Raw genomic sequence first — 24,924 nt, 5'->3', positions numbered from 1 at the left:
AACTGAAATGTGTCCGTTTAGTGCACTACTTGAGGCCACCATGAGAAGTGGGGACACAGAGGAACAGGAAATTAACAGTGCAGGCAGGCCAGGCGCGGTGGCTCACACCTATAATCCCAGCACTTTGGGAGGCCGAGGTGGGTAGATCACCTGAGGTCAGGAGTTTGAAACGAGCCTAGCCAACATGGTGAACCCCGTCTCAACTAAAAATACAAAAATCAGCTGGGTGTGGTGGTGGGCGCCTGTAATCCCAGCTACTCAGAAGGGTGAAGCAGGAGAAGCACTTGAACCTGGGAGGTGGAGGTTGCAGTAAGTCGAGATTGCACCACTGCACTCCAGCCTGGGCAACAGAGTAAGACTTAACAACAACAACAACAACTTAGCCAGGCGTGGTGGCTCGTGCCTGTAATCCCAGCTACTTGGGAGACTGAGGCAGGAGAAATACCTGAACCTGGGAGGCAGAGGTTGCAGCGAGCTGAGATCACACCATTACACTCCAGCCTGGACAACAGAGTGAGACTCTGTCTCTAAATAAATAAATAAAAACAGTGCAGGCAGATGGCCATTACTTTGGTGGGAAGGGAAAAAAAAAAAAAAAAGCAAGCTAAAGAACAAAGAAATTGACTCACATATAAAATAATTAAACTACAAATGTGTCCAAAACCACATGCATGTAAATCCAAATGCAGAACTGGTACATCAGCCTCTGGGGAGGTAAGTGGTTTGCTCAGGGTGTGTGTTTGGGCAGGAGAGGCGAGAGTGAGGTGTGAAGGGGTAATTCCACTTTTGTTGTTGTTGAGACAGAGTCTTGCTCTGTCTCCCAGGCTGGAGTGCAGTGGCACGATCTCGGTTCACTGCAGCCTCTGCCTCTTGGGTTCTAGTGATTCACCTGCCTCAGCCTTCTGGGTAGCTGGGATCACAGGCGCCTGCCACCACGCTGGCTGATTTTTGTATTTTCAGTAGAGATGGGGTTTCACCATGTTGGCCAGGCTGGTCTCCAACTCCTGACCTCATGATCCGCCCACCTCGGCCTCCCAAAGTGCTGTGATTACAGGCGTGAACCACCATGCCCGATGGTACTTCCACTTTTTATTCCACACATTTCAGTGCCTTTTCATTTTAAGAAACTGTTCTAGTATGTGTAACTCAATACATTTTAAAAGTTAATTTTTTTTAAACGCCAAGATGGTGAGAAAATACTTGTGTTTTGTGTACCTTGAAACAAATATATTCTTAACACCCCTTTTGAGAAGGTGTCCTTTTTCTCCTAATCCTTTGGAGGTGGGTGGGCATTTTCTTTCACCCCAAACAGGTTTGCAACTATTAATATGTTGGCGTTTTAGCATTTTTACCTCAACAGTCACTTTTTTTCCAATTACCTCCTACCACCTGCTCCTTTGCAAGAATTTTCATGAATCCCCAGTCTTGCCTCCAGCCATGATGTGTGATTCAAAAGCAAATTGGTCAAAAATAAAATATTTACAAGTCACTCACTCAATTATAACCTTTCTGGACACAAATGATTTTTATACGTTAGGATGCTTTTTTTTTTTTTTTGAGACAGTCTTGCTGTCTGAGTGCGGTGTGTCTGAGTGCGGTGTGTCTGAGTGCGGTGGTACGATCTTGGCTCACTGCAACTTCCACTTCCGGGGTTCAAGCGATTCTTGTGCCTCAGTCTCCCAAGTAGCTGGGATTACAGGTGCGTGTAACCACAACTAAGTTTTGTATTTTTACTAGAGACAGACTTTCACCATGTTGGCCAGGCTAATCTCAAACTCCTGGCCTCAAGTGATCTGCCTGCCTCAGCCTCCCAAAGTGCTGGGATTACAGGCGTGAGCCACCACGCCCAGCCAGGATGCATTTTTTAAATAGAAATGGGGTCTCACCATGTTGGCCAGGCTGGTACCAAAACCGTGGCCTCAACTGATTCTCCTACCTCGGCTTCCCAAAGTGCTGGGATCACAGGCGTGAGGCCCAGCTTGGCATGCATTTCTAGAAACAGTTTTGCCCACGTTTTACCTTCTTAGAGTGAATTTCAGCCAAAAGATGACAACAGTGGCTACTAGCAGCTCTCCTGTGTCCAGGACTGAGCTGGGCCAGATCGTGTATTCCTTATGAGAATCTTCTGGGGTAGTCACTATTTGACATATGGGGAAAGTGAGGCTCAGAGATGCGCAGGGACCTGCCTGAGGTCACAGAGCTAATCAGCACAAATCTCGGGATTAAACCCTGCTGTTCTAGGGTTTTCACTATTTCTTGCCTTAGGAGAACCTTGCATTCAGAGAAAAACTTTCCCAAAAGATTTGCTCCGTTGGTGTTGGCTGGTTCTAAGGTGCACATGAAGTTCTTAGGCCTTATTGTTACCTGGCCTATGAAATGGGGAGGTGAGTCCCATGTGTCTAGATCTGGCCTCACTCCTTGGGCCTCCTCTCTTTTTTTTGAGAAGGAGTTTTGCTCTTGTTGCCCAGGCTGGAGTGCAATGGTGCAATCTCGGCTCACTACAACCTCCGCCTCCCGAGTTCAAGCGATTGTCCTGCCTCAGCCTCCCAAGTAGCTGGGACTACAGGTATGTGCCACCATGGCTAGCTAATTTTGTATTTTTAGTAAAGACAGGGTTTCACCATGTTGGTCAGGCTAGTCTTGAACTCCCAATCTCAGGTGATCCACCTGCCTCGGCCTCCCAAAGTGCTGGGATTACAGGCGTGAACCACTGTGCCCGGCCTGGGCCTCCTTTTTATTCCACACATTTCAGTGCCTTTTCATTTTAGGAAACTGTTCTAGTATGTGTAACTCAATACATTTTAAAAGTTAATTTTTTTTTAAATGCCAAGATGGTGAGAAAATATGTGTTAGTGTTTTGTGTACCTTGAAACAAATACATTCTTAATACCCCTTTTGAGAAGGTGTCCTTTTTCTCCTAATTCTTCTTTGGAGCTGGTGGGTGGGCATTTTCTTTCACCCCTAACAGGTCTGCTACTATTAATAAGCAAGCCCCGGTTCACTCCAATAAACAAGTGTGATTAGGCCACGACAATCCCTCTGGTTCCTCTAATTGAGTGTTAAGGTCAAGAGGGCGCCACTGGCATGAGATGGCCAAACTGGCGACTGGAAACCTTTCCTTTTAACCAATTTGTTTCTGATCCAAACCTGCGTTTCCCTTGCCGGGGGACGTGGCCACCCTGGTGGAAACACCGAAGGCTGCTTCCTGCTCCTCTCAGCGGCTTCTGACAGAGTCGATCACTCCCTCCTCAAAAACACTCAGCTTCCAGAATACCACACTTGCCTGGTTCTCCTCCTGGCTTCTGGCTCCCAGCCCAAACCTTACGCGTGGCTCTTTCTCGGGGTTCTGTCCTTGTTCTCGAGTCTTCTCCTTCTTCCAGAGGTCGCAAAATGGCGGCCTGGCGGCCTCATTAGACCCACAGGCAGATTTTGTTTGGTCCTCACAGTGTTTTTGGTTTCAATTTGAATGCCATTAGGCGGGGCAAGCACTCTCCAAGTTCGCCACAGTCCCCATCATTCCCTGTTGTCTTACACCCGTCCGCTTCACACATTTTCATCACCTGCCTGGTCCCTGAAGCCATCTGAGTTTTCAAAAACCCTGCTACACAGGCTGCCTGGGAAATCCCCCACTTTCACTTCTTCACTGTCACCAGCGCCTCCTGCTCCACACGCACATTCCTGAGGATCGCCTAGAGAGCTTGCTCACACGACTCCCACACCCCCGCCCTCCCCCCGCTGGATCCAGCAGTTCCAGGGCAGGGATGGGAAACTCACATGCCTACAGGGGCCAGGCGGGTCACATAAATGAGTGAACTAGCCAGGTATAAGAAAAGTCGACGGCCAGAAATATCATCAAATCGGATCTTTACTGAACTATGGTGAATGCATGGAACATAATACAAACATGGATGATACTGGAGTTTATATTTTTAAATTCAAAATTGAAAAAATACAAATTGAAAAATAGAAATATTTAATTATTAAAATTCTCTTTCATAATTCTTTTTGCGCCTTTGAGTTGAAGCCAAAAGGCTGGCGTCTTCCCTTCCACACCGAGATGTGTCAGGCCTTGGGGTGGCACGGTGGGGATGGGCAGTTTAGAATTCAGCCTTGAATCCTTAAACTGGGAACAATGTTTAATTTGATTCAGGTTCGTAACGGAAAACAGCTGTTCACAAGCGTGGGTACTCCCAAACATGGATATTCAGGACAACTACTGGAGATAGTTGTAGAATCTCACCATCTTCACACAGACTTGTATTTAGGAACCAGCGCCATATTGTACCGTAGTTCAATTACTATTTATGGTCTGTATTCACACAAGAAACATTTACCAACAAAGGCAAACTGGACAGTGTCTCTTCCTTCTCATGAGTCTGGATTCCGAGGGCCTTTGGGGGAATTTGGTCTTCCACCCCAGGACGTAGGTGAATATAGTCCAGGCCACGTCTTTCATTTCTGAAAGCCAACTGTGGCGTAGGAAAGAGTAAATGTTTTTTTTTCCTTGCTGGTGGATTCCCCGTTTTTGCCAGGACCAAGCATATACCATCTTACATTCAAGTAGCTGTTTGTGGACATCCTTGCAGAGAAATATTCAGTGTTCAGAACGGTCATAACCTTGACCAGAAGTCTTTGACTAACCTTCTCAGGGGAACCCACTGTGGCTTTTGCTTGATTTAAAATGAACCAAGCTGATTAACTTGTACAGTTTCAATTTCTTCCACAACCAAGTCACAGAGCTTCTGTGAAATCTCTCAGGTCAAGTCATCATCAACTCACTCGTGACTAAAGCCCAGGAGCGGAAGTGTCGAGAGCATCATGGTGTGTTCTGTTCAGCTGCTCAGAACAAGTCAACTCCTGATGATGGATGCAACGACCCGACTTCCGTGTCCTTGCCAAATTGTCACCTTGGCTCAAGGTGTCCTGTCAAGTCCCCCTGTCATGACAGCTGTCTGTAGTTGTGCTTCAGAACTCTGGCCAGTCTATGTGAAACTTTTCTCTCAATATACAAAAAAAAAAAAAATGAGTCCTTTCCCAGTGTTGGGCCCGCCTTGGCACCATGCCACAGACTTCTTCAGTCACATCAAGTTTCTTAACACCACAAATAAATAAAGCTAACTGGGTGGTAATAGTTTATGAGCAGCGAAAGAAAAGGCCACAATGAATTTGACTCTTTCAAGCAACTGGACTTCTAAATCCCCCAAGTTATCTCCAACTCACTGTGCAACGCAAATGCCCGTTAGACTTAAATAATGGTCTCAACAGTCATGTGTTTCTGTAAAGGACACGTCACTCTGCTCCTTTATCAACTCGCCATCTGCTGTAGCTCTGAATGCCCAGGTCATTCTTCTCACGTGATTCCGGAACGGCGTACCACTGCCGCACCACTTCTGTTAATTCGCTTTTCAAGACAAACCCTACTGACATTTGAGTCCCTTTTTCAGTTCGCTGAGGATGGCGTCTCGAGTCTGCTCTGTGTACTGGTCGTAGCTCTTGCTATGCTTTGATTCGTAGTGGCGTTTCAGGTTGTATTCTTTCAACACAGACACGATTTGTTTGCATATTAAACACATAGGCATGCTCTTCACTTCCACAAAGAAATAGGCTCGCTCCCACTTTTCTCGAAACACGCGGCCCTCTCCTTCTCTCTTTCGTTTTGCCGCTTGTGATACAGACATGAGTACAAGAAAGATTTCACTTTCCTCTGAATGCTACCACAGAACAACCACAGTGCAAGCCCCGTGACAAAGGCAGTGACTCTCTGCCTCACAGGGGAGCCAAGAGGGAGTGGTGGGGACTGTGGCGAACCGGAGAGCACACGCCCCATGGAGAGGGGCAGCTCCAGCCCGTTGTTGCCAGGCAGAAGGGCGGGCCCAGGGGTGCCAATTCTTCTGACTTGTCAAAAGATGCCAAGACTGCAGATTTTGTGTGTGTGTGTGTGTGTGTGTGTGTGTGTGTGTGTGTGTGTGTGTATTAACCTGATTTTTATAACTAACTCAAGAAAAAAATGCCACATATGCTAACACAGGGAAGGCCAAACAAAACTCATCTGCACCATGGCCCATAGGCCACCAGATTGCAATCTCTCTCCTGGGGTGGGGCCTGTGAATCTGTACGTTAACCAGCATCCAAAATGATGTGGATGCTGGTGGTCCAGGCATGGACCGCGCTCTCAGCAACACTGGTCCAGAGTCCGACAACAGACAACTCACTCTCCACCTCCAGGAGAGACCGCCCTGCGCTCCAAGCCTGTCTGGATCCCCTGCCCTCAGGATGTCTCTGAGGCCATCCTTTAGGTCCCTCACCTTGCCACATCCCAAACCTGTTCCCTGCTGGGTATTCCATCCTGGGGACAGACCCACCGTCTTCCCGTCCACAGCCCTGGAAGGTCAGTCTCTGATGTGGACCCGGGGACCACCCTCTCTCCATGTGCGATCTTGTCTGCTTCTGTGGCTTGAACCCCAAACATACACTGTCCCCTAAGGACACGTCCTGAGCTCCCAAAATGGCACCTGTCACCTGGACGTCCCTTGGACCACGTACACTTACTACCAGCTCCTTCTCCCAGGAGCCCCACCACCTACCATCACGTAGGCCTGACCCCAGAAGCCAACCTCTACCCCAGTCCCCAGCATCCCCACCACCCAGCCTCACCCTTCCTGGCCTCCTGTCTGGTCTCATCACGCTCCACAGCTGAGAGGGCTCTTTCTGACATCCAGAGCCGGCCTAAGCCCGCCCCACCGCTCAAAGTCTCCTGGTTCTCCTGTGTCCCCAGGACAAACCACAGGCTGCTCAGTTTGGCATCTGAGCTCCTCAAACTCTGCACCTGCCCATCTCTCTACACATGAGCTCCCTACACGCTCATGCTCCAAAAGCATCCATCAATTTGCTCCTCTCAACATCCCAGGCTTCCTCCTGTCTTTGAGTATTCAAAGTTTCTGTTGTTCTCTGCACCCAGATCACCCCTCACCTCCTTCCCTCCCGGCCTGACAGCTGATTCTCTTTCAAGACTGAGGAGCTGGGGCTGGGTCAGACACCTCTTCCAGGCTCCCATGGTGCCCCGCCACCTCCATGAGAGCTTGAGTCCTGAGCGCTGCCTGCCTGTCCCTGCATCTCCCACGAACCAGGTTGCACCAGACTGCCTCTGACTTACCACGGAGGCCCCGGCGTCACCCACCCAGGGCCCCAGGGATATCTGCTGAAGTGAGAACAAGGACAGAGATGCCCCCTGGGGTTTCCTCCTGCCCAGTCCTGGGGGATGTCAGTGACGGGAGCCGGGGCGTGTGTTAAAAAGGAACTTTATTGGGTGTTGGGGATTCAGATGAGATCCATGAGGATGTCGTCCTCCATGACGCTGGGCTGCAGGCCCGGCTGGGGGACCGGGCCTCGGGGACCCCCGCTCAGCAGCATCTGACCTGAGGGGCAGTGGGGAAGGGACTGCATCTCCCAGTAGGCCCTTGGGCCCAGGAGGGCCCAGAGGCACTAAGTTTTCTAGGCAGCCCTTGGGGGACCCAACAGAAGCACCTTCTAACCCCATCTAGTTACAAATATGCTGTTTCCCATGAGCCTTTGGGAGCCCTTCTCTAAAACTACTTCTCTGGCCCTAAGACCACATTTCCCAGCAATCCCAGGAGCACACACAGGAGGATCATGGGAAACACTCTTAACCCACTAGGTCCTTGGACCCATGGGCTGTACTTTCCCAGAGTCCTCAGAGCTCTGCAGCCCGTGGGGGAACCCTCATTCTTGGATCCTATGTCTTTACTTCCCAGAAGCACTTCGTCTCGGTGCTCTAGCCCAGGAGCTGCTGGGACACTCAGTCCAGACCTCTGCCCTCCCCCGGGTCCCCTTACCTGGCAGTGGAGCCCGCGGGGGAAGTTGTGCGGGCCAGGACTGGGCAGGTGGTGGATGCAGGAGTGGGGGCCCCAACTGGGGCTGCCCCAGGCCCTGGTGTGGCGGGGGCAGCAGCGCAGGAGCCCCTGGTGGCTGGAGGTGGTGGAGGGAGGCCTGGGGTGGGGGCACCCCGGTCTGCGGCTGGGAGAACACAGAGAGTGGCTCAGAGGCTCCTGATAGAGACTCTCCACCTCTCAACACAGACACTGCTCAGAGATCGCATCAGCTAGTGGTGAGGGGAAGTTTTTCTTCAAAGGTAGGGGATGGACAGAGAGAAGGCGGTCTGTCTTCTGCCTAAAGCCCTGGGCGGGTCTCCATTCACGCCCACTGACCACAGTCAACCTCCCTCCTCCCAGACAACAGGACCAGAACCGCCAAGGCCAGGATCTGGAACTCCCACTACCCCACCCCCACATCTCACCGGTGGCGGGTTGAGGAGGAGGCTTCGCAGCTGGGGGTTGGCCCCAGGGTTCTGAGGCCGAAGGATGGGTCCAGGAGGGGGTGGGCCAGAAGCTGTTCCAGGAGGGCCTTGGGGGGCACCTGGGGGGGGCTGGGCAGTACCTTGGGGCTGGGGCTGCCCCGTGGCCCCAGAGGCCCCTACAGTACCCTGAGGCTGGGACTGCGGTGGGCGGAGCTGGAGCTGGTGGGAAGAGACACAGGGGTGAGGGAGACGGGCCTCACGTCCCTCCTGCAGGCACAGAGAGCAGCCTCTGGGGCCTCCCCCACTCACCCCCCACTCCGCCAGCCCTGTCCTCACCAAATTCTGTGAGGGCCTCGCTTGGTCCTCCAGAATGGGCCCCAGCCCTGGGGGTGCCTGCTGTCCCCCCATCTGCATGAGGAGAGAGGGGCAGGTCAGTAACTGAGGGTGGTGGCGTCCTGAATCTGAGGCAGGAGGACCTGTGCCCTGAGGGGAATTCGTAAGGAGATAGGGACATTCTCTTTGGGGGTGAGTGGTCTGAGAGGGACGCTGTATGCTTCAAGGTCCCCAGTAGGAAGCTCTGTGTCAAGGCTTTGATGTGGGTGCTGAAAAAGGAGAGAGACTGCAAGAAAATCTGAGTGGGACTTAGCTTAGGGGTGCCATGTATTGGGAGAAGGGTGGGCGTCTGTGGTCCTGGAGATCCCGGGGGGCCATGTGGGGCCCGGGCAGGAGGGGGTCGCAGTGCTGGTTTGGGAACTGTGACCACTCACTCCTCGCTGCTGCTGCTCCAGCTTCTGCTGCTGGACCTGCTTGTGGTTGGTGATGACCTGCCGGATGCCGTTGACGAAGCCGCTCTGGTCATAAGGGATGAGGCCCATGAAAATCTTCTTCTTGGACGAGTACAGGAGCATGAGCACACGCACCTCACAGGGCGCCGTGTGGGGGAAGTGCACGCAGCCCGCCTGGGTGGACAACAGCTCTTCAGAACCATTTATGCCCTGAAAGAGGGAGCCCTGACCCCCTCCCCACTCGAGAAGATTCTAGAGGCCCCCTGGGCAAGGAGAGGTGAGGTTTCTGCTATAGAAGGTTGAGGAGAACAGGTGTGCTGTGGGCTGCTCCAGAGACAGAAACTGAGGCACTCAGGGCAAGCTGGGGTTCTGGCTGTGCACTGAGAGGGCAAGTGGAGAGAAAGCGCTGGAGCCCAGCTCTTCAACCTTTGGCCATCACCTGCTCCTCATGGGATGCCCCAGTTTCCTTGGGCATTAAATGCCACGGCTGCCTCCTTAAAGGGCTGCTGAGAGTCACAGCTGTGACAGAGAGGCTTAGATGCAGAGCGCGGTACCCACAGGCCTGTGATCAACGGTGGTGTCGGACCCTGGGCCTCAAGAGATCCTCCAGGCCTCAGCATCGGCCAGTGTACCCCACGGGGAGTGCTCCCACATCACAGGGTCGCTGTGACTATGGGATGTCCGATCCACAGCAAGAGCCCTGCCCGAGGCTCAGCCCACAGGAAGCACCCAGGAAACATCACTGGTCATCAGGGGGGTAACACATGGAGCATTCAGGGCAGGGGCTCCTGAGGGAGGCGAGGCTGACCTTGGCCAAGTGAGCTGACTTCTCTGAGCCTCAGTTTCCTGCCTGAGACAGACACTGCTAGCTGCCTAATCCAAATCCAAGTGTCCTCCTCCCCTGCATTCCCAATGCCATCTGGGGCTGCAACATGTCCCAGCCCCAGACAGTCATGGATATCTGCTCCCGGCAGCCTCCCATCAACTAGGTGCTGCCCAGTGGCCTAGGTCTGGGCCAGGAGGTGAAAGGGAGGCCTGCTCGGGAATCTGAGAAAGTCTCTGCTGTCTTGAAGAAAGGGAAATACACAGCCCCCTTCCCCTCCTTCATGAAGGCATATGGAATGCCTGGAGCCATGGGAGCTACCCTGTGACTATACAGGAGAGGTCAAGAGAACCACAGGGCCCTGCCCCTGATGTCACAGACCTATGAAACCAACCCCAATAGCTGGCCCCCTCTGGATGTCCTGTTCTGTGCAAAAAAATAAATGCCTGTTCCTACAACGCCTGTCCTCTCAGAACTCAGCTGCCACAGTGTGGCCATGTGGACAGGCCATGTGCAGACACTGGGATGGCCGGTCCTAGCCAAGCCCCAGCCAACAGCCAGTGCTGTGTGAGGAGCTGTTTTTGTTTGTTTTGTTTTGTTTTTTTGAGACGGAGTCTCACTCTGTCCCAGGCTGGAGTGCAGTGGTGCGATCTTGGCTCACTGCAAGCTCCGCCTCCCGGGTTCACGCCAATCTCCTGCCTCAGCCTCCGGAGCAGCTGGGACTACAGGCGTCCGCCACCACGCCCGGCTAATTTTTTGTATTTTTAGTAGAGACGGGGTTTCACCGTGTTAGTCAGGATGGTCTCAATCTTCCTGACCTCGTGATCCGCCCACCTCGGCCTCCCAAAGTTCTAGGATTACAGGCGTGAGCCACCACGCCCGGCCTATGAGGAGTGCCTATTTTGAACATCCAGCCCAATCAAGCTTTCAGACGACCAGAGTCTCAGCTGCCATCTGATGGCAATTCCATGAGAGTCCCCAAGCGAGATGGCCACTGAGCCCAGGTGACTCACAGAATCATAAGAGAAAATTTTTTCTGAGTGCCCCCAATTATCTATTTGTTTGGAAAACTATGTTATTTGCAGCCAGAAGCACTCCTAACTCTCAGGAATGCCTTCTTCACACGGTTCTGTGAGGATCCCATGAGGTGATCCCTAAGGTCCTCTTTCGTGCAGGAATGCCTGGTGCACAGAAGTAACTGATCTGCTCCTTCCCCGAGTTACAAGGTGAACTGTGTCTCCCAGAAAGCTATGCTGAGGCTGGGTGCGGTGGCTCACACTGGTAATCCTAGCACTTTGGGAGGCCAAGGCAGCAGATCACTTGAGGTCAGAAGTTCGAGACCAGCCTGGCCAACGTGGTGAAACCCTGTCTCTACTAAAAAATACAGAAATTAGCCAGGCATAGTGGCACATGCCTGTAATCCCAGCTACTCGGGAGGCTGAGGCAGGAGAATCGCTTGAACCCGGGAGACGGAAGTTGCTGTGAGCCAAGATTGCACTACTACATTCCAGCCTGGGTGACAAGAGTGAAACTCTGTCTCAAAAAACAAAACCAGAAAGCTAAACTGAGGTTCCAGTCTCCAGCACCTTTTCCAGACTCTATCTGGAAAGAAGGTCTTTGCAGTTGTAGTAAGATGAGGTCAGGAAAATGGGGCCTAATCCAAAATGATTGATGTCCTTATAAGCACAGGGACACAGAGATACAGAAAATGCCACATAGAGACACACACAGAGGGAAGACAGCCACAGGATCAAGGAAGACCCTGGAGCGATGCCACCTGCAGCCTGGGGTTACTGGCTAGAAGAGGCAATGAGGAGGCCTTCCCTCGAGCCTCTAGAGAGAGCGCGGTCCTGCCAACACCCTGACCTTGGGCTTCTGGCCTCTAGAACTGGGATCGAACACATTTCTGTTGTTTTGAGCCCCTCTGCTTGTGGTAATGTGTTACCGCAGCCACAGGAAACGAACACATCCCATAAACCCATGCCAGAATCAACAGCTTCCTCCTAACTGCTCCAGTCACATCCAGCTCACATTTTTAATGTGGAATATCCCTCAATCTGGTGCATACGATGATTATAATAAAAGTCAAGGCTCTAGAAGAAAGGCGAGGAACCTAAGGGCATGAAGTCCACCCAACCATCAAAAACGGCTTCCGTGGGCCCAGGCACTCTGGGATTCCCTTCAAAGGTCAGCAGAAAGCAGTACAAGAGTTAATGCCCCTCGGCCCCCAATGCCCTGGACTCACGAAGCCATTGCCCATGATGCGGTAGAGGCCTTTGAGAGACTCCAGGTCCTTGTTGGTGAAATGGAACTGGACCATCCTTGAGTTCCGGAACAAAGGGCCCAGGGTGGTCTGCGGGAGACACAGAAGTCAGCTGGCATGTTGGTGTGGGCAAGTGAGGTGGGGACACGAGGCAGGGAGTGGGGGTAGGGCAGGGAACAGGGAAGAGACAGTAGGGTGAGGGCTGCCTGGCAGCAGGGCTGGCCCTCCACCACCACTCACCAGCAGCTGCTGGGGGATGAGCTGCATGATCAGCTTCTGGGGCCACTGCTCAGTCTTCCTGGGGGGGTGATGCCAGGAGAGGTGTGAGAAGGGGGCCAGCCCCAGCCCCACCGCACCCCACCCGACAGTCACCTACAGGTTCTCGCCATGATTCACATAGACCTGGCAGGGCAGTGACCGTGTCAGCTTGGTGTTGGCATCCACTGAGGCAGGTTTGGGTTTCTGAGGGGGAAAAAGAGCATGTCAAAGTAAAAAGGGCCATAAGCCTCAGTCCCCTTGAGCCCTCATGTCCTAGCCTGCTGGCCCCAAAGCTCAAGATGTTCCCCAGTTTAAGTCCCATGAGCCCCTGGCCCCTCCTCCAGACCAGCAAACCTTCAATTCCTCAAATGTTAGGGCTACGTGCCCGGCCCCTAAATCCCACAATCCACTGTGCCCCAGGTGCTACATCACCTGGGCCCTTCTCTGGGCCCCAAATCCTAGGCTTTTCTGGGTTCTTTGCATGGGGACTCTCTTCTGTACCGCAAGTCCCACTGCTCCATGGGGCTCCTGGCCTGGTCCCGGATCCCACGGGTCCAGCCCAAGGAATGCCCCCAAACCCAGCATTGCAAACCCCATGCATGTGACCCATGAGTCCCACATGTCCAGCCCCATGGCCCCAGGAGTCCCAAGTGCCCAATGGACCCTCAGGCCCCTCACCTCCTGCCACTCGAGGACCCCACTCCATGCCAGAAGCTTATTGGAGACTGACTGCTGCCCACCGAGGGCTGGGGCTCCTAGCTGGGCTGAGGAAGGGCCACTCACCCCTCCTGGGGCCACAGTGCCTGCCTGCCAGAGAGGAGGAAGGAGGGCCATGAGAATGGGGAAAGAGGGGGGCCTCTGGGGGCCATCCTGTGAGGGCAAACCAGGAAGAAGGAAAGGCCCCTTCTTCTGCTCATCCATTCCCAGAACAGCACTTGGCCAGCCCCAGGACCTCAAATGCTTGGATGCTGCAGGATTCCAGGACTCGTAAGCTGTGTGATGCCCCGGACTCCCAAACCCAGGGATTCCTTGGGTTTCTCAGAACAGCCCTGACCCACCTGGAGCCATGAGCCTCCCCATTCCGTCCCCAGACCCTCATCTCAGGCATCTGCAGCACACGTACCACGAGCCCCCAAGGCCCCAGGGCCACCAGATCCACACCCCCCTGGAAGGCAAATGACTCATCCTTTAACTGTCCTAGCTGTGGGCAGCAGGAGGAAGGAGTGGGGGCAGGAGGTGTGCAGGCACCTACCATGGACGGTGCCCCGGGCTGCGCTGTGGGAGCCAGACCGGAGCCAGGGGCCACGGTGGAGACCAGACTGGGCTGGGAAGCAGGTGGTGGCTTGGGGGCACCAGGGGGTCCTGGGGGTAGTTGGGGAGCTGGGGCCTGGCTGAAGGGGGGACCCACTCCGGGAGCAGCTTGCTGGAGAGGGGTGATGGGCGAGACTGTGGGAGAGACCAAGGGAAGAAGTGAGGAACAAGTGTGTGGAGGGAGGCCTGCCTGGCCCCTGCCCGCCCCTTCATTCTCGCCCCAGGACTCACAGCGAGGGCCCAGCCCAGCCTTCTGGTTCTTGGCGGCCTCCACTGCATTCTGGGCGGCCACCTGAGCTGCACTCAGGTTCCCAGGAACCTGTGGGTAGAAGGGAAGAAGGAAAGGGACTGGTGAGGACCATGGCCCTCCAATCCTGGTGTCCCACGAGGTCACACCACCCACGGCCCCACAAGGCACAGCTGCCCCAGCTGGGAGAGCTCAGAAGCTCACGACACCCATCACCTAGCAGATGAGCTTCCATGGCCCCAGGAGTCCCACCCTCCCAATGTCCCATGGGACTCCCATCATCCCACAAGCTCCAACATGCAACTAGATCTCTCCCCAGGGGCCAGGGCTCCAGCAAGTCCCCAGAAGCATGTCCCTTCCTGGAAACATCCATACCTGGTACTGCGGGGGGACGGGGGGCAGAGGCTGCTGGGGAGCTGCTGAGAGAGTGGCACCGGAGGGTGCGGCAGGAGGCAGGGGGACTGGCTGCTTTGGCTGGAGGGGGCCTGGGGCAGAGCCACCCCCAACTGAGAGCAGGAGGGATGGCCAACCCCGGAAAGAAGGGATTCAAGATGGAGAAAGGGGAGAGAAATCCAAAATCCAAGTCAGAGAGAGCTGGGAAACACGTCGAGCCCCCGATCCCCGCGCGCGGTGCCCAGGCCTCACCGGGCAGCACGAGCCCCCGAACCAGCACCATGTGCCTTGGGTCCTGGCTCACATCTGTCGGAGGCTGCAGCGGCTCTAGCAAGGCCGGGGGGGCTGCCTTCTCAAACAGAAGCCGAAGTGCAGGCAGCTTCCGGGGAGACACGATGGAGAAGTGGATCCCCCGCTATAGGAGAGGGACCCAGCAGTCATGACGGGCCCCCTCCATAGGGGTGTTGGGGCCAGCCCCCAACCTACCACAGCTGCTGTGTGGCTGGACAGCACCAGTCCTACAACCACAATTCCCACTGGGCTTTGAGGCAGGAGACCCTGAAACCTGGTATTGCCTGCCCCGGGAGACTCTACGTTCTGGTTTTGTCAGTAAGACTAAGTGGGCTAGGTGTGGAGGCTCACGTCTGTAATCCCAGGATTTTGTGAGACCGAGTCAGGCAGATCACGTGAGGCCAGGAGTTCGAAAGCAGCCTGGCCAACATGGTGAAACCTCGTCTCTACTAAAGATACAAAAATTAGCTGGGCGTGATGGCGGGCGTCTATAATCCCAGCTACTCGGGAGGCTGAAACACGAGAATTGCTTGAACCCAGGAGGCAGAGGCTGCAGTAAGCCAAGATCACACCACTGCACTCCAGCCTGGGTAACAGAGCCAGACTCTGTTTCAAAAAAAGAGAGTAAGCAAAGCTGGTCGCCAGTCTGTGACTATTCTGTGACTGAGTCCAGGCCCCCAGTGCCTCCTCCCTCAGACCCAAGAGTCCAGGCCCCCAGTGCCTCCTCCCTCAGACCCAAGAGTCCAGGCCCCCAGTGCCTCCTCCCTCAGACCCAGGAGTCCAGGCCCTCAGTGCCTCCTGCCTCACACCCAGGAGTCCAGGCCCTCAGTGCCTCCTCCCTCAGAGCCAGGAGTCCAGGCCCCTAGTGCCTCCTCCCTCAGACCCAGGAGTCCAGGCCCCCAGTGCCTCCTCCCTCAGACCCAGGAGTCCAGGCCCCCAGTGCCTCCTCCCTCAGACCCAGGAGTCCAGGCCCTCAGTGCCTCCTGCCTCAAACCCAAGAATCCTGGCCCCCAGACCCTCCTCCCTCAGACCCTGGAGTCTTCACCTCCCCAATCTGCTGCACGAGATTCTCAGTTGTGCATCCAGAGTACGTGGTGCTCTCAACAGCAGGCAACAGGTATGGAGGCGAGTTGCAGATGAGGAGGCAGACCCGGTGCGTCTGGCCACTACCAGGAATGAGAGAAGACATGGAGCCGGCAGCAACAGGGGCCCTGAGATGGAACCCAGACCCAGCACCAGTGGAGGCGCACATATTCAGCCTCATATGGAATCAGAAGCAACGCCCATAATTTATTACAGCTGACAACACTGAGGCCCTGAGAGGTTCTGGAATGTGCTCTCTGTCACCCAGCAGGCAGAGCACGCAGGAGTGACACCCACAGTTGGCACTGCTTCCTGATGGGGACGCTGAGACCAGGCACTGCCTAGACCTCCCCCAAGAACAAACCTGCAGCCTCCTGGCTCAGCGTGCTTGGGGACACAGAGCCCATGCCCTACAGGGTGAGGCTAGAGGTAGAGCCACTCGACAGGCAAAGTGGTTCCGGGCCAGGCAGAGAGAGACTGACCCAGCCTGGGCAGACGGGGCACTCACATCTGCTCACGCATCTTCTTGAAGTCATCAAACAGCTGCAAGGCTGTGCTGAGTCCTTCCGCGATGAGGCTGCAGCTCTCGCCACCCCCACCCATGAACCTGTAGGGGCAGAGCAGTCAGCCCCCAGGGTTGCCATCATCCCTGCCCCCAGACCATGCTTGAAGAGCCTGCTCCCATGCTGTCCCCCACCCTATCCTGGAGTATGCACCTTGGGATGACAGGGACACCGCTGAGTTCCCTACCCGATCCCTGGTGCTAGCACAGCATCAGTACCAGACAGGACAGGGGACACTTGTTGTGTGCGTTTTTTTGTTTTTTTGAGATGGAGTCTTGCTCTGTCACCCAAGCTGGAGTGCAGTGGTGCAATCTCGGCTCACTGCAAGCTCCGCCTCCCAGGTTCACGCCATTCTCCTGCCTCAGCCTCCTGAGTAGCTGGAACTACAGGTGCCCGCCACCACGCCCAGCAAATTTTTTGTGTTTTTAGTAGCGACAGGGTTTCACCGTGTTCGCCAAGATGGTCTCGGTCTCCTGACCTCATGATCCACCCGCCTCGGCCTCCCAAAGTGCTGGGATTACAAACGTGAGCCACCGCGCCCAGCCGACATTTATTGTCTTAATCATGAGGACTGGGAGGGAATGGGAAAGGGCTGGGAACCCCAAGCCTAGGATCCTGTGCTGACTCCAACCCTGGAGTGACTGACTCCCTGCCCAGCCTCCTGCTGTCCCCTTCCCTCTCTGGGCTGTCTGCTCCAAATCAGTCCTGGCCCCACTTCACCTTCCCGGCCAGAGATGGGGGCCTCCTCTGTCCTCCCAGTCTTATGGGCTGAAGTGTGCCCCCCTCAAAAAGACAGGTTGAGGTCCTAAGTCCCAGTACCTCAGAAGGTGACCTGATTTGGAAAGATCTTTACACAGGTAATCGAGTTAAATTGCAGACCCTAATCCACTATGGCTGGTGTCTGTGAAAAGCAGAAACGTGGACACGGACACACATACAGAGGGAAGACACAAGGACACAAAGAGACACAGGGAGAGGCCACGTGAGGATGGGTGATGCAGCCTCAGCCAGGAAGGTCTGGGCGCACCAGGCGCCGGGAGAGGCAGAAGGGCCCTTCCCCTATAAGGTTTCAGAGACAGCCTGGCCCTACCACCTGGATTTTGGACTTCCAGCCTCCAAGACCCTGAGACATCGATTTCCATTCTTCTGGCCAGTTTCTCATACTTTGCTACAGCAGCCTGGGAAACTAACACATACAGACTCTCGTTTCTCCTCCGCCTGATCTGCAGTCGCGTCGCAGCATCTGTCCCACATGGGTTGTGGCCTGGGGATGGCCTCTCCTCAAGGGCAGCTGTGGTTGCCACCATTCTTCCAGTCACATAGTTGTAAGAGGCTGATCTTTGCTGCAGGGGACGTGTGTGGAGACTGAGCGCCCCTCTGAGGGTCTTGAGGGCCCTGTCCCTCTGAGATGTGGTCTCTGACCCTACCTCCCCCAAGGCCGGGATGGGGTCTGAGTCCTCTCTCACCCCCAGGCTTGCCCACCACAGTGGGGCACACGGGAGGCCTCAGGAAATGTAAGCTAAATGAACAAATAGCTACAAGCCCAACCGTGTTCATCAAGGCTGGAACCAACCCAGGCCCTTGGCCTGGCATCCGAGGCCTTTGAGTCCTGCACCCTGCTCTCCTGCTCCATGCCCGCGCCTATAGGTCCTCTCGACTGATGAAGCCCAGACATCCAGGTCTCTGCATGTGCTGGAACACACCCATTCCAGCCCAGATGGAATCCAGTGAAGCTACGACACCCATCCTGGTGTGCCCTCCTGCAGGAAGCCTTCCCTACGTGCCACCTAATTTTAGGGCCTGCCCTTAATCACATCATAGATCACCTGATACTGCAGCTGTCAAGCTTCTCTCCACACCATGTGCAGTCCTCCATGAGAGACACCAAGGTGTCTGAGCCCCAGGTCACACAAGGCCTAGGAACCGTCTGCTGAGTACTCAGCGCACTGGAGGCCTGGCAGGGCCATGTGGCAGGGCATATTTTATAATGCCTGGAGACATTTTTGGTTGTCACACCTTTGGGAGGGGGCTACTGGTATCTAGTGAGTAGAGGCCAAGGATGCTGTTAAACATCCTACAATACCCAGGACAGCCCCCACTACAAGAAATGATTGTGTCCACAGGGTCACTAAGGCCAAGGATGAGAAACTCTGCTCTATGTCACCTACAAATTCCAGCTATCACAAAGGGAAAGCTTCTGTGTCACCTTTTCACTATACATCCTGCACCCAGCACTTGTACACACATCCTGGAACAAAGCAGATGCTCAACAAACACCTGCTCCAGAAGCGTACAGAGGTAACGGCAGCTACTACGAACAGGTGTTGTTTAATGAACCCTGACTGCACACCAGGCCCTAAGTGAAACACAGTACACAACTTAGCTCCTGTGATCCTTCTAACAGGGAGATACACACTACAATTATCCATCTGCAAACCAGGAAAGTGAGGCACAAAATCCTAGCAAACACTTACACAGCACTTAATACATGCCAGGAACTGTATTAAACAGTCATCAACTAACTTAATTCTCCAAACATCCCTATGAGATTGTGGTACCCAGCCCCCAATACAGCACCCAGCAATTCAGCCTCATGTAATTCACACCCTGTGCAGTCTCCTCCTACACTGAATGGGACAGGCTTATACTGCACACTAAATGCAATATGGCAGAAGTGGACTTGGCACCGCAGCTCAGGCCTGTAATCTCAGCACTCCAGCACTTAGGGAGGTCAAGGCAGGAGGATTGCTTGAGGCCAGGAGGTCAAGACCAGTCTGAGCAACACAGCAAGACTTCATCTCTACAAGAATTAAAATAAAGAAATCAGTCATGCATGGTGGTGCCCACCTGTAGTCCTAGCTACTCAGGAGCCTGAGGTGGGAGGATCACTCGAGCCCAAGAGGTTGAGGCTGCAGCAAGCTATGATCCCACCACTGCACTCCAGCCTGGGCAACAGAGCAAGACCCTGTCTCAGGTTAAAAAAAAGAATGTGGGCCGGGCGTGGTGGCTCAAGCCTGTAATCTCAGCACTTTGGGAGGCCGAGACGGGCAGATCACGAGGTCAGGAGATCGAGACCATCCTGGCTAACACGGTGAAACCCCGTCTCTACTAAAAAATACAAAAAACTAGCCAGGCGTGGTGGTGGGCGCCTGTAGTCCCAGCTACTCGGGAGGCTGAGGCAGGAGAATGGCGTAAACCCGGGAGACGGAGCTTCTAGTGAGCTGAGCTGAGATCCGGCCACTGCACTCCAGCCTGGGCGACAGCGAGACTCCGTCTCCAAAAAAAAAAAAAAAAAAAGAATGTAACAGGAATAATGACATGTAACTTCCAAGACTTGATTACAAAGAGCCTAGTGGGGCCTCTGGGTGCAGCGGCTCATGCCTGTAATCCTAGCACTTAGGGATGTTGAAGTGGAGGATCACTTGAGACCAGGAGTTCAAAACCAGCCTGGGCAACATTGCAGGACCTCGACTCTACAAAAAACAATTTTTTTTGAGACAGGGTCTCACTCAGTCACCCAAGCTGGAGCGCAGTGGCACAATCTCTCCACCTCCTGGGTTCAAGTGATTCTCCTGCCTCAGCCTCCCGAGTGGCTAGGATTACAGGTACATGCCACCACACCCGACTAATTTTTGTATGTGGTTCTTTTTGTTTGTTTTTTTTGAGACGGAGTCTTGCCCTGTCACCCAGGCGCGATCTCAGCTCACTGCAAGCTCTGCCTATCGGGTTCACGCCATTCTCCTGCCTCAGCCTCCTGAGTGGCTGGGACTGCAGGTGCCCAACACCACGCCCGGCTAATTTTTTGTATTTCTAGTAGACAGGAGGTTTCACCTTGTTAGCCAGGATGATCTCGACCTCCTGACCTCATGATCTGCCCACCTCTGCCTCCCAAAGTGCTGGGATTACAGGCATGAGGCACCACGCTCGGCCATTTTTTTTATTTTTAGTAAAGACGGGGTTTCACCATGTTGGCCAGGCTGGTCTTGAACTCCTGACCTCAGGTGATCTGCCCGCCTTGGCCTCCCAAAGTGCTAGGATTACAGGCATGAGCCACCATGCCCAGCCACTACAAAAAAAAATTTATTTTTAATTTTTTTTATTTTAAGACAGTTTCACTCTTGTTGCTAAGGCTGGAGTGCAATGGTGTGATCTTGGCCTACCACAACCTCCACCTCCCGGGGTCAAGCTATTCTCCTACCTCAGCCTCCTGAGTAGCTGGGATTACAGGCATGCGCCTCCATGCCCAGCTAAGGCCTGTAATCTCAGCACTCCAGTACTTAAGGAGGTCAAGGCAGGAGGAGCGCTTGTATTTTCAGTAGAGATGCGGTTTCTCCATGTTGGTCAGGCTGGTCTGGAACTCCTGACCTCAGGTGATCCACCTGCCCCAGCCTCCCAAAGTGCTGGGATTACAGGCATGAGCCACCACGCCCGACCTACAAAAAAATTTTTAACAAATCAGCCAGGTGTGCTGGCATTTGGCTACAGTCTCTGCTACTCCAGCTACTTGGGAAGCTGAGGTGGGAGGATCACTTGAGCTTGAGCCCAGGAGGTCAAGGCTGCAGTGAGCCATGACTGAGCCACTGCACTCCAGCCTGGGTGACAGAGTGAAATCCTTCCTCAAAAAGAGGCCTGGGGCTTCCTCTTTGCTGTCTCTATTGGGTCACTCAATCTGAGGAATGCCAGTTGCCATGTCAGACAGTTAAGCAGCCCCGTGGAGAGGTCTTGCGGCTAACAGCCACAGACTCACCACCTTGGGAGCCGATTCCCCACCGCCAGTCAAACCCCCTGGATGGCTGCAATCCTGCCGACCTCTTGACTCTTGCCTTGTGAGACCCTCAGTCGAATCATCCAGCTAAGCCGCTCCTGTGTCCCTGACTCACAGAAACTGCATTAGATAAACGTTTGCAGTATGAAGCCGTTAGTTTGGTGGTAATCTGTTATGCACCTAAGAATAATACAATGAAATACTAATACAAGTACTATCCACATCCCCAGTTCAGAGATGAGATACTAGGCACAGGGGGGACATGGACTCCTGGGTCTGAGAGTTAGTTCTGTGGTGGAAGAGCCAGGATTTGACCCCAGACTGCCTGACTCCAGAGTCTACAATGTCAACTATCAAAATCTGATCCAGCGCCAGGTGTGGTGTTAAGGCAGGAAATTAAAGAAAAATAAAATTAAAAACAAAGAGAAATAAGTTTTACTGTATTAGGCTGACTTGCCTGAGAGGCAGCAACAGACACAGCCCAGACCCAGGAAAAGTTTTGATAATATTATCTAATGTGCTCTTGGAGACTCTCCCAGCACTCCCTCAACATAGGGAGAAGAAAAAACAAATTTTCCTTTGTTTTATGGAATGAGTTTATAGATTTCTGTTCTCTGTAACTAATGACTTCAAGTATTCTCTTTTATCTAAAAAGTACAGTGAAGGTCATGAGAAGCCTGAGCTGCCTGGGCACCATAGTGAAGATTATGGGATAAGCCCGTGTCTAGGCAAACCTAGATAACGGACATCTGGGTTGCATAGCAACGGTTATGTGTAATCCTGAGTTATAAACCTGTTACAACAATTTGATTAACTGTCTTTGTCCTGCCTCTGTATCCCTGCTTTCACGCCACTGTAGGTTTGCTTCAAGCTAGCCCACCCCCTTTTGTGAAGTGTGTATAAAAGTCAAGTGCTGTTGGCCGGGCGCGGTGGCTCAAGCCTGTAATCCCAGCACTTTGGGAGGCCGAGACGGGCGGATCACGAGGCCAGGAGATCGAGAGACGATCCCGGCTAACACGGTGAAACCCCGTCTCTACTAAAAAATACAAAAAAACTAGCCGGGCGAGGTGGCGGGCGCCTGTAGTCCCAGGTACTCGGGAGGCTGAGGCAGGAGAATGGCGTAAACCCGGGAGGCGGAGCTTGCAGTGAGCTGAGATCCGGCCACTGCACTCCAGCCTGGGTGACAGAGCAAGACTCCGTCTCAAAAAAAAAAAAAAAAAAGTCAAGTGCTGTCTTTGTTCCAGGCCGTCTTTGGACGTAAGTCTGCTTGGGCCTGAGTGCACTCAATGAAAGATTCTCTTGCTTTAAGCGGAAGACTCTCTCCCGTCCTCCTCAATCCCGGAACAGTGGCTCACCCCCGTAATCCCAGCACTTTGGGAGGCTGAGGCAGGCAGATCACGTGAGGTCAGAAGTTCGAGACCAGCCTGGTCAACATAGCGAAACCCCATCTCTACTAAAAATAAAAAAAAATAAAAAAATAAAAAATTAGCTGGGCGTAGTGGCGTGTGCCTGTAATCCCAGCTACTCAGGAGGCTGAGGCAGAATCGCTTGAACCCGGGAGGTGCAGGTTGCAGTGAGCCAAGACTCTGCCACTGTACTCCAGCCTGGGAGACAGAGCAAGACTCTGTTTCAAAGAAAAAAAAAAAAGGTCTGATTCAAGCCACAGAGAGATCTATCTTGGCTCTGACCCATCCCCCTGCATTGAGACTACAATGTACCCATCTGGAAAAGGAGAACGGGGTAAATAGAAAAAGAGAGGACAGAAAGGGGACAATCACACAGGAAGTACAAGGTGGCTGCTGGAGCTCAGCCAGGCCTCCCTGAATGGGAAGTTTTTCCTACTTCTAAACTGGTTGGCAACATTGCTGAGCACACAGAAGCCACAAAAGTGACTTCTGACAAAAACACAATCACCTTCAAAGTCCTTTAAATCGCTTCATGTATGAGATGTTTCCTGCAGCTCAAACCCAAGCCATCCCTCATTCACGGCCCCTCACAGGAACCCCAACCCACCCTAAGTGGGGGAAAAGCTCACTTAATGCCATCGAGCCAGGTGACAAACTCATAGGCGCTGCTGGTGGGAGCGTGACATTGTACATAGGACTCGGGAGCGCAGTCCACTGTGTTGAACACCACGAGGCTGTACTGGGTCCCTCCATACTGGGAGGGGAGAACAGAAAAACTTTTTATTTATTTTTTTTTTTTCTTGAGACGGAGTCTCGCTCTGTCGCCCAGGCTGGAGTGCAGGGACCGGATCTCAGCTCACTGCAAGCTCCGCCTCCCGGGTTTACGCCATTCTCCTGCCTCAGCCTCCCGAGTACCTGGGACTACAGGCGCCCGCCACGTCGCCCGGCTAGTTTTTTGTATTTTTTAGTAGAGACGGGGTTTCACCGTGTTAGCCAGGATGGTCTCGATCTCCCGACCTCGTGATCCGCCCGTCTCGGCCTCCCAAAGTGCTGGGATTACAGGCTTGAGCCACCACGCCCGGCCCAGAAAAACTTTTAATCTGGGATCTCAATTCTCTTTTCCCTCAGAGAAGGAATCAGGGCTCCCAGCTTCCTGTTCCTCCAGAACCAGGAACTCCTCAACTTCCTCCTTCCTCAGACCCAGGAATCTCAGCCCCATCCCCTCCTCCCTCAGACCCAGGAGTCCAGACCCCTGTCCCTCCTCCCTCAGACCCTGGAGTCCAGACCCCGAACTCCTCCTCCCTCAGACCCAGGAGTCCAGACCCCTGTCCCTCCTCCCTCAGACCCAGGAGTCCAGACCCCTGTCCCTCCTCCCTCAGACCCAGGAGTCCAGACCCCGAACTCCTCCTCCCTCAGACCCAGGAGTCCAGACCCCGAACCCCTCCTCCCTCAGACCCAGGAGTCCAGACCCCGAACCCCTCCTCCCTCAGACCCAGTAGTCCAGGCCCCACCTCCTCCCTCAGACCCAGGAGTCCAGGCCCCCAGCCCCTCCTCCCTCAGACCCAGGAGTCCCAAGACTCACGTCTCCCCCGAAGTCCGTCTCAGCAGGAGGACCACCATTAAAATACCTGTGAGGGTCGGAGGTGAAAGGTCGGAGTCAGGCAAGAAGCTGTGGAAACTGAAATGGGAGGGCGGGGTTAGAGCCGCGGAAACGGCACTCACTCGATGGCCGGCAGCAGGTAGTGCTTGCGGAGTCCCTCGAAGTAGGGTCCCAGGTTGGCCGTACCCTCAATCACAAACACCACGTCGGCCACCAGGCCCCCGGCGCGGGCCGGGCCCTCGGACCCGGGGACCATACCCCGTGCGGTAGCCGCCACCGCCACAGCCGCCGCAGCCGACACCGCGGAATGAGCGGAAATGCGCCTGCGCTGCGCGCGCACCCGCGCCGGGCGGTTTAGGGACGCTGGGAATGCGGCCATGTTTGTGCGGGGCACGCGCTGAGGCTTCGTTCTAGCTCCATCCTCCTTCGCCTCCACCGCGTGGAAAACTCAGAAAGGGCATACTTAGCCCTTTTAGGGGCCTGATGGGTTCGACGGAATTCTTGTCAGGATTCTCAAGAGCGAAATAAATTGAAAGCGGCTCAGTCAGCCGCCATCTTTGAGCGGGGCGTCTGGGTCCGCCTCTTGTCTCAAAGGGAGGGGCGGGAGACCTGGTTGCTATGCAACGCGTACGCTGCCCTTGTTTTCGTTTTTGTGTTTTGTTTCCTTTGTTTTCTTGTTTTTTGTTTTCGAAACGGGAGTCTCGCCCTGTCGCCCAGGCTGAAGTGCAGTGGCGCGATCTCGGCTCACTACAACCTCCGCCTCCCGGGTTCAAGCGATTCTCCTGCCTCAGCCTTCCGAGTAGCTGGGATTACAGGTGCCCG

The 24,924-nt window shown here is 54.1% G+C and overlaps 1 protein-coding gene across 6 annotated transcripts; it reads right to left on the bottom strand.

Annotated features, from left to right (window-relative positions):
* Positions 1-3,847: 3,847 nt before the first annotated feature.
* LOC105497182 (mediator complex subunit 25) lies at positions 3,848-24,790 on the bottom strand. 6 transcript variants are annotated; one of them, XM_011768057.3, is made up of 18 exons: positions 24,225-24,784; positions 24,085-24,130; positions 23,132-23,256; positions 16,277-16,375; positions 15,731-15,851; positions 14,647-14,809; positions 14,377-14,507; positions 13,986-14,073; positions 13,696-13,889; positions 13,122-13,250; positions 12,562-12,647; positions 12,426-12,483; positions 12,168-12,275; positions 9,082-9,273; positions 8,651-8,722; positions 8,315-8,533; positions 7,854-8,034; positions 3,848-5,662 (listed from the first exon to the last, which is right to left on the bottom strand). In XM_011768057.3, the coding sequence occupies exons 1-18, from the start codon at positions 24,479-24,481 to the stop codon at positions 5,418-5,420; spliced, it is 2,514 nt and encodes an 837-aa protein (XP_011766359.1). In that variant the 5' UTR covers positions 24,482-24,784; the 3' UTR covers positions 3,848-5,417. The 6 variants fall into 6 exon arrangements, with proteins under 6 accessions (XP_011766359.1, XP_011766361.1, XP_011766360.1 ...); XM_011768059.3 differs by having other exon boundaries at positions 3,848-5,533; positions 24,225-24,779; XM_011768060.3 differs by lacking the exon at positions 3,848-5,662 and adding an exon at positions 7,283-7,415 and having other exon boundaries at positions 24,225-24,775.
* Between the last annotated feature and the right edge of the window lie 134 nt (positions 24,791-24,924).

The sequence above is a fragment of the Macaca nemestrina genome, chromosome 20 (genome assembly GCF_043159975.1).
Source record: "Macaca nemestrina isolate mMacNem1 chromosome 20, mMacNem.hap1, whole genome shotgun sequence".
NCBI lineage: Eukaryota > Metazoa > Chordata > Mammalia > Primates > Cercopithecidae > Macaca > Macaca nemestrina.
Note: the sequence above shows the minus strand (reverse complement) of the source record. Positions and strands in the feature narration are given on the sequence as shown.

Bases quoted from the DNA above. Each gene is read 5' to 3' on its own strand.
- LOC105497182 (XM_011768057.3), bottom strand. From the start codon at position 24,481: ATGGCCGCATTCCCAGCGTCCCTAAACCGCCCGGCGCGGGTGCGCGCG. The intron at 14,810-15,730 runs GTGAAGACTCCA...CCTCTCCTATAG, and splicing joins TCGTGCAGCAGATTGGGGAG to CGGGGGATCCACTTCTCCAT. The intron at 13,251-13,695 runs GTAGGTGCCTGC...CCTCTCTGGCAG, and splicing joins AGCCCGGGGCACCGTCCATG to GCAGGCACTGTGGCCCCAGG.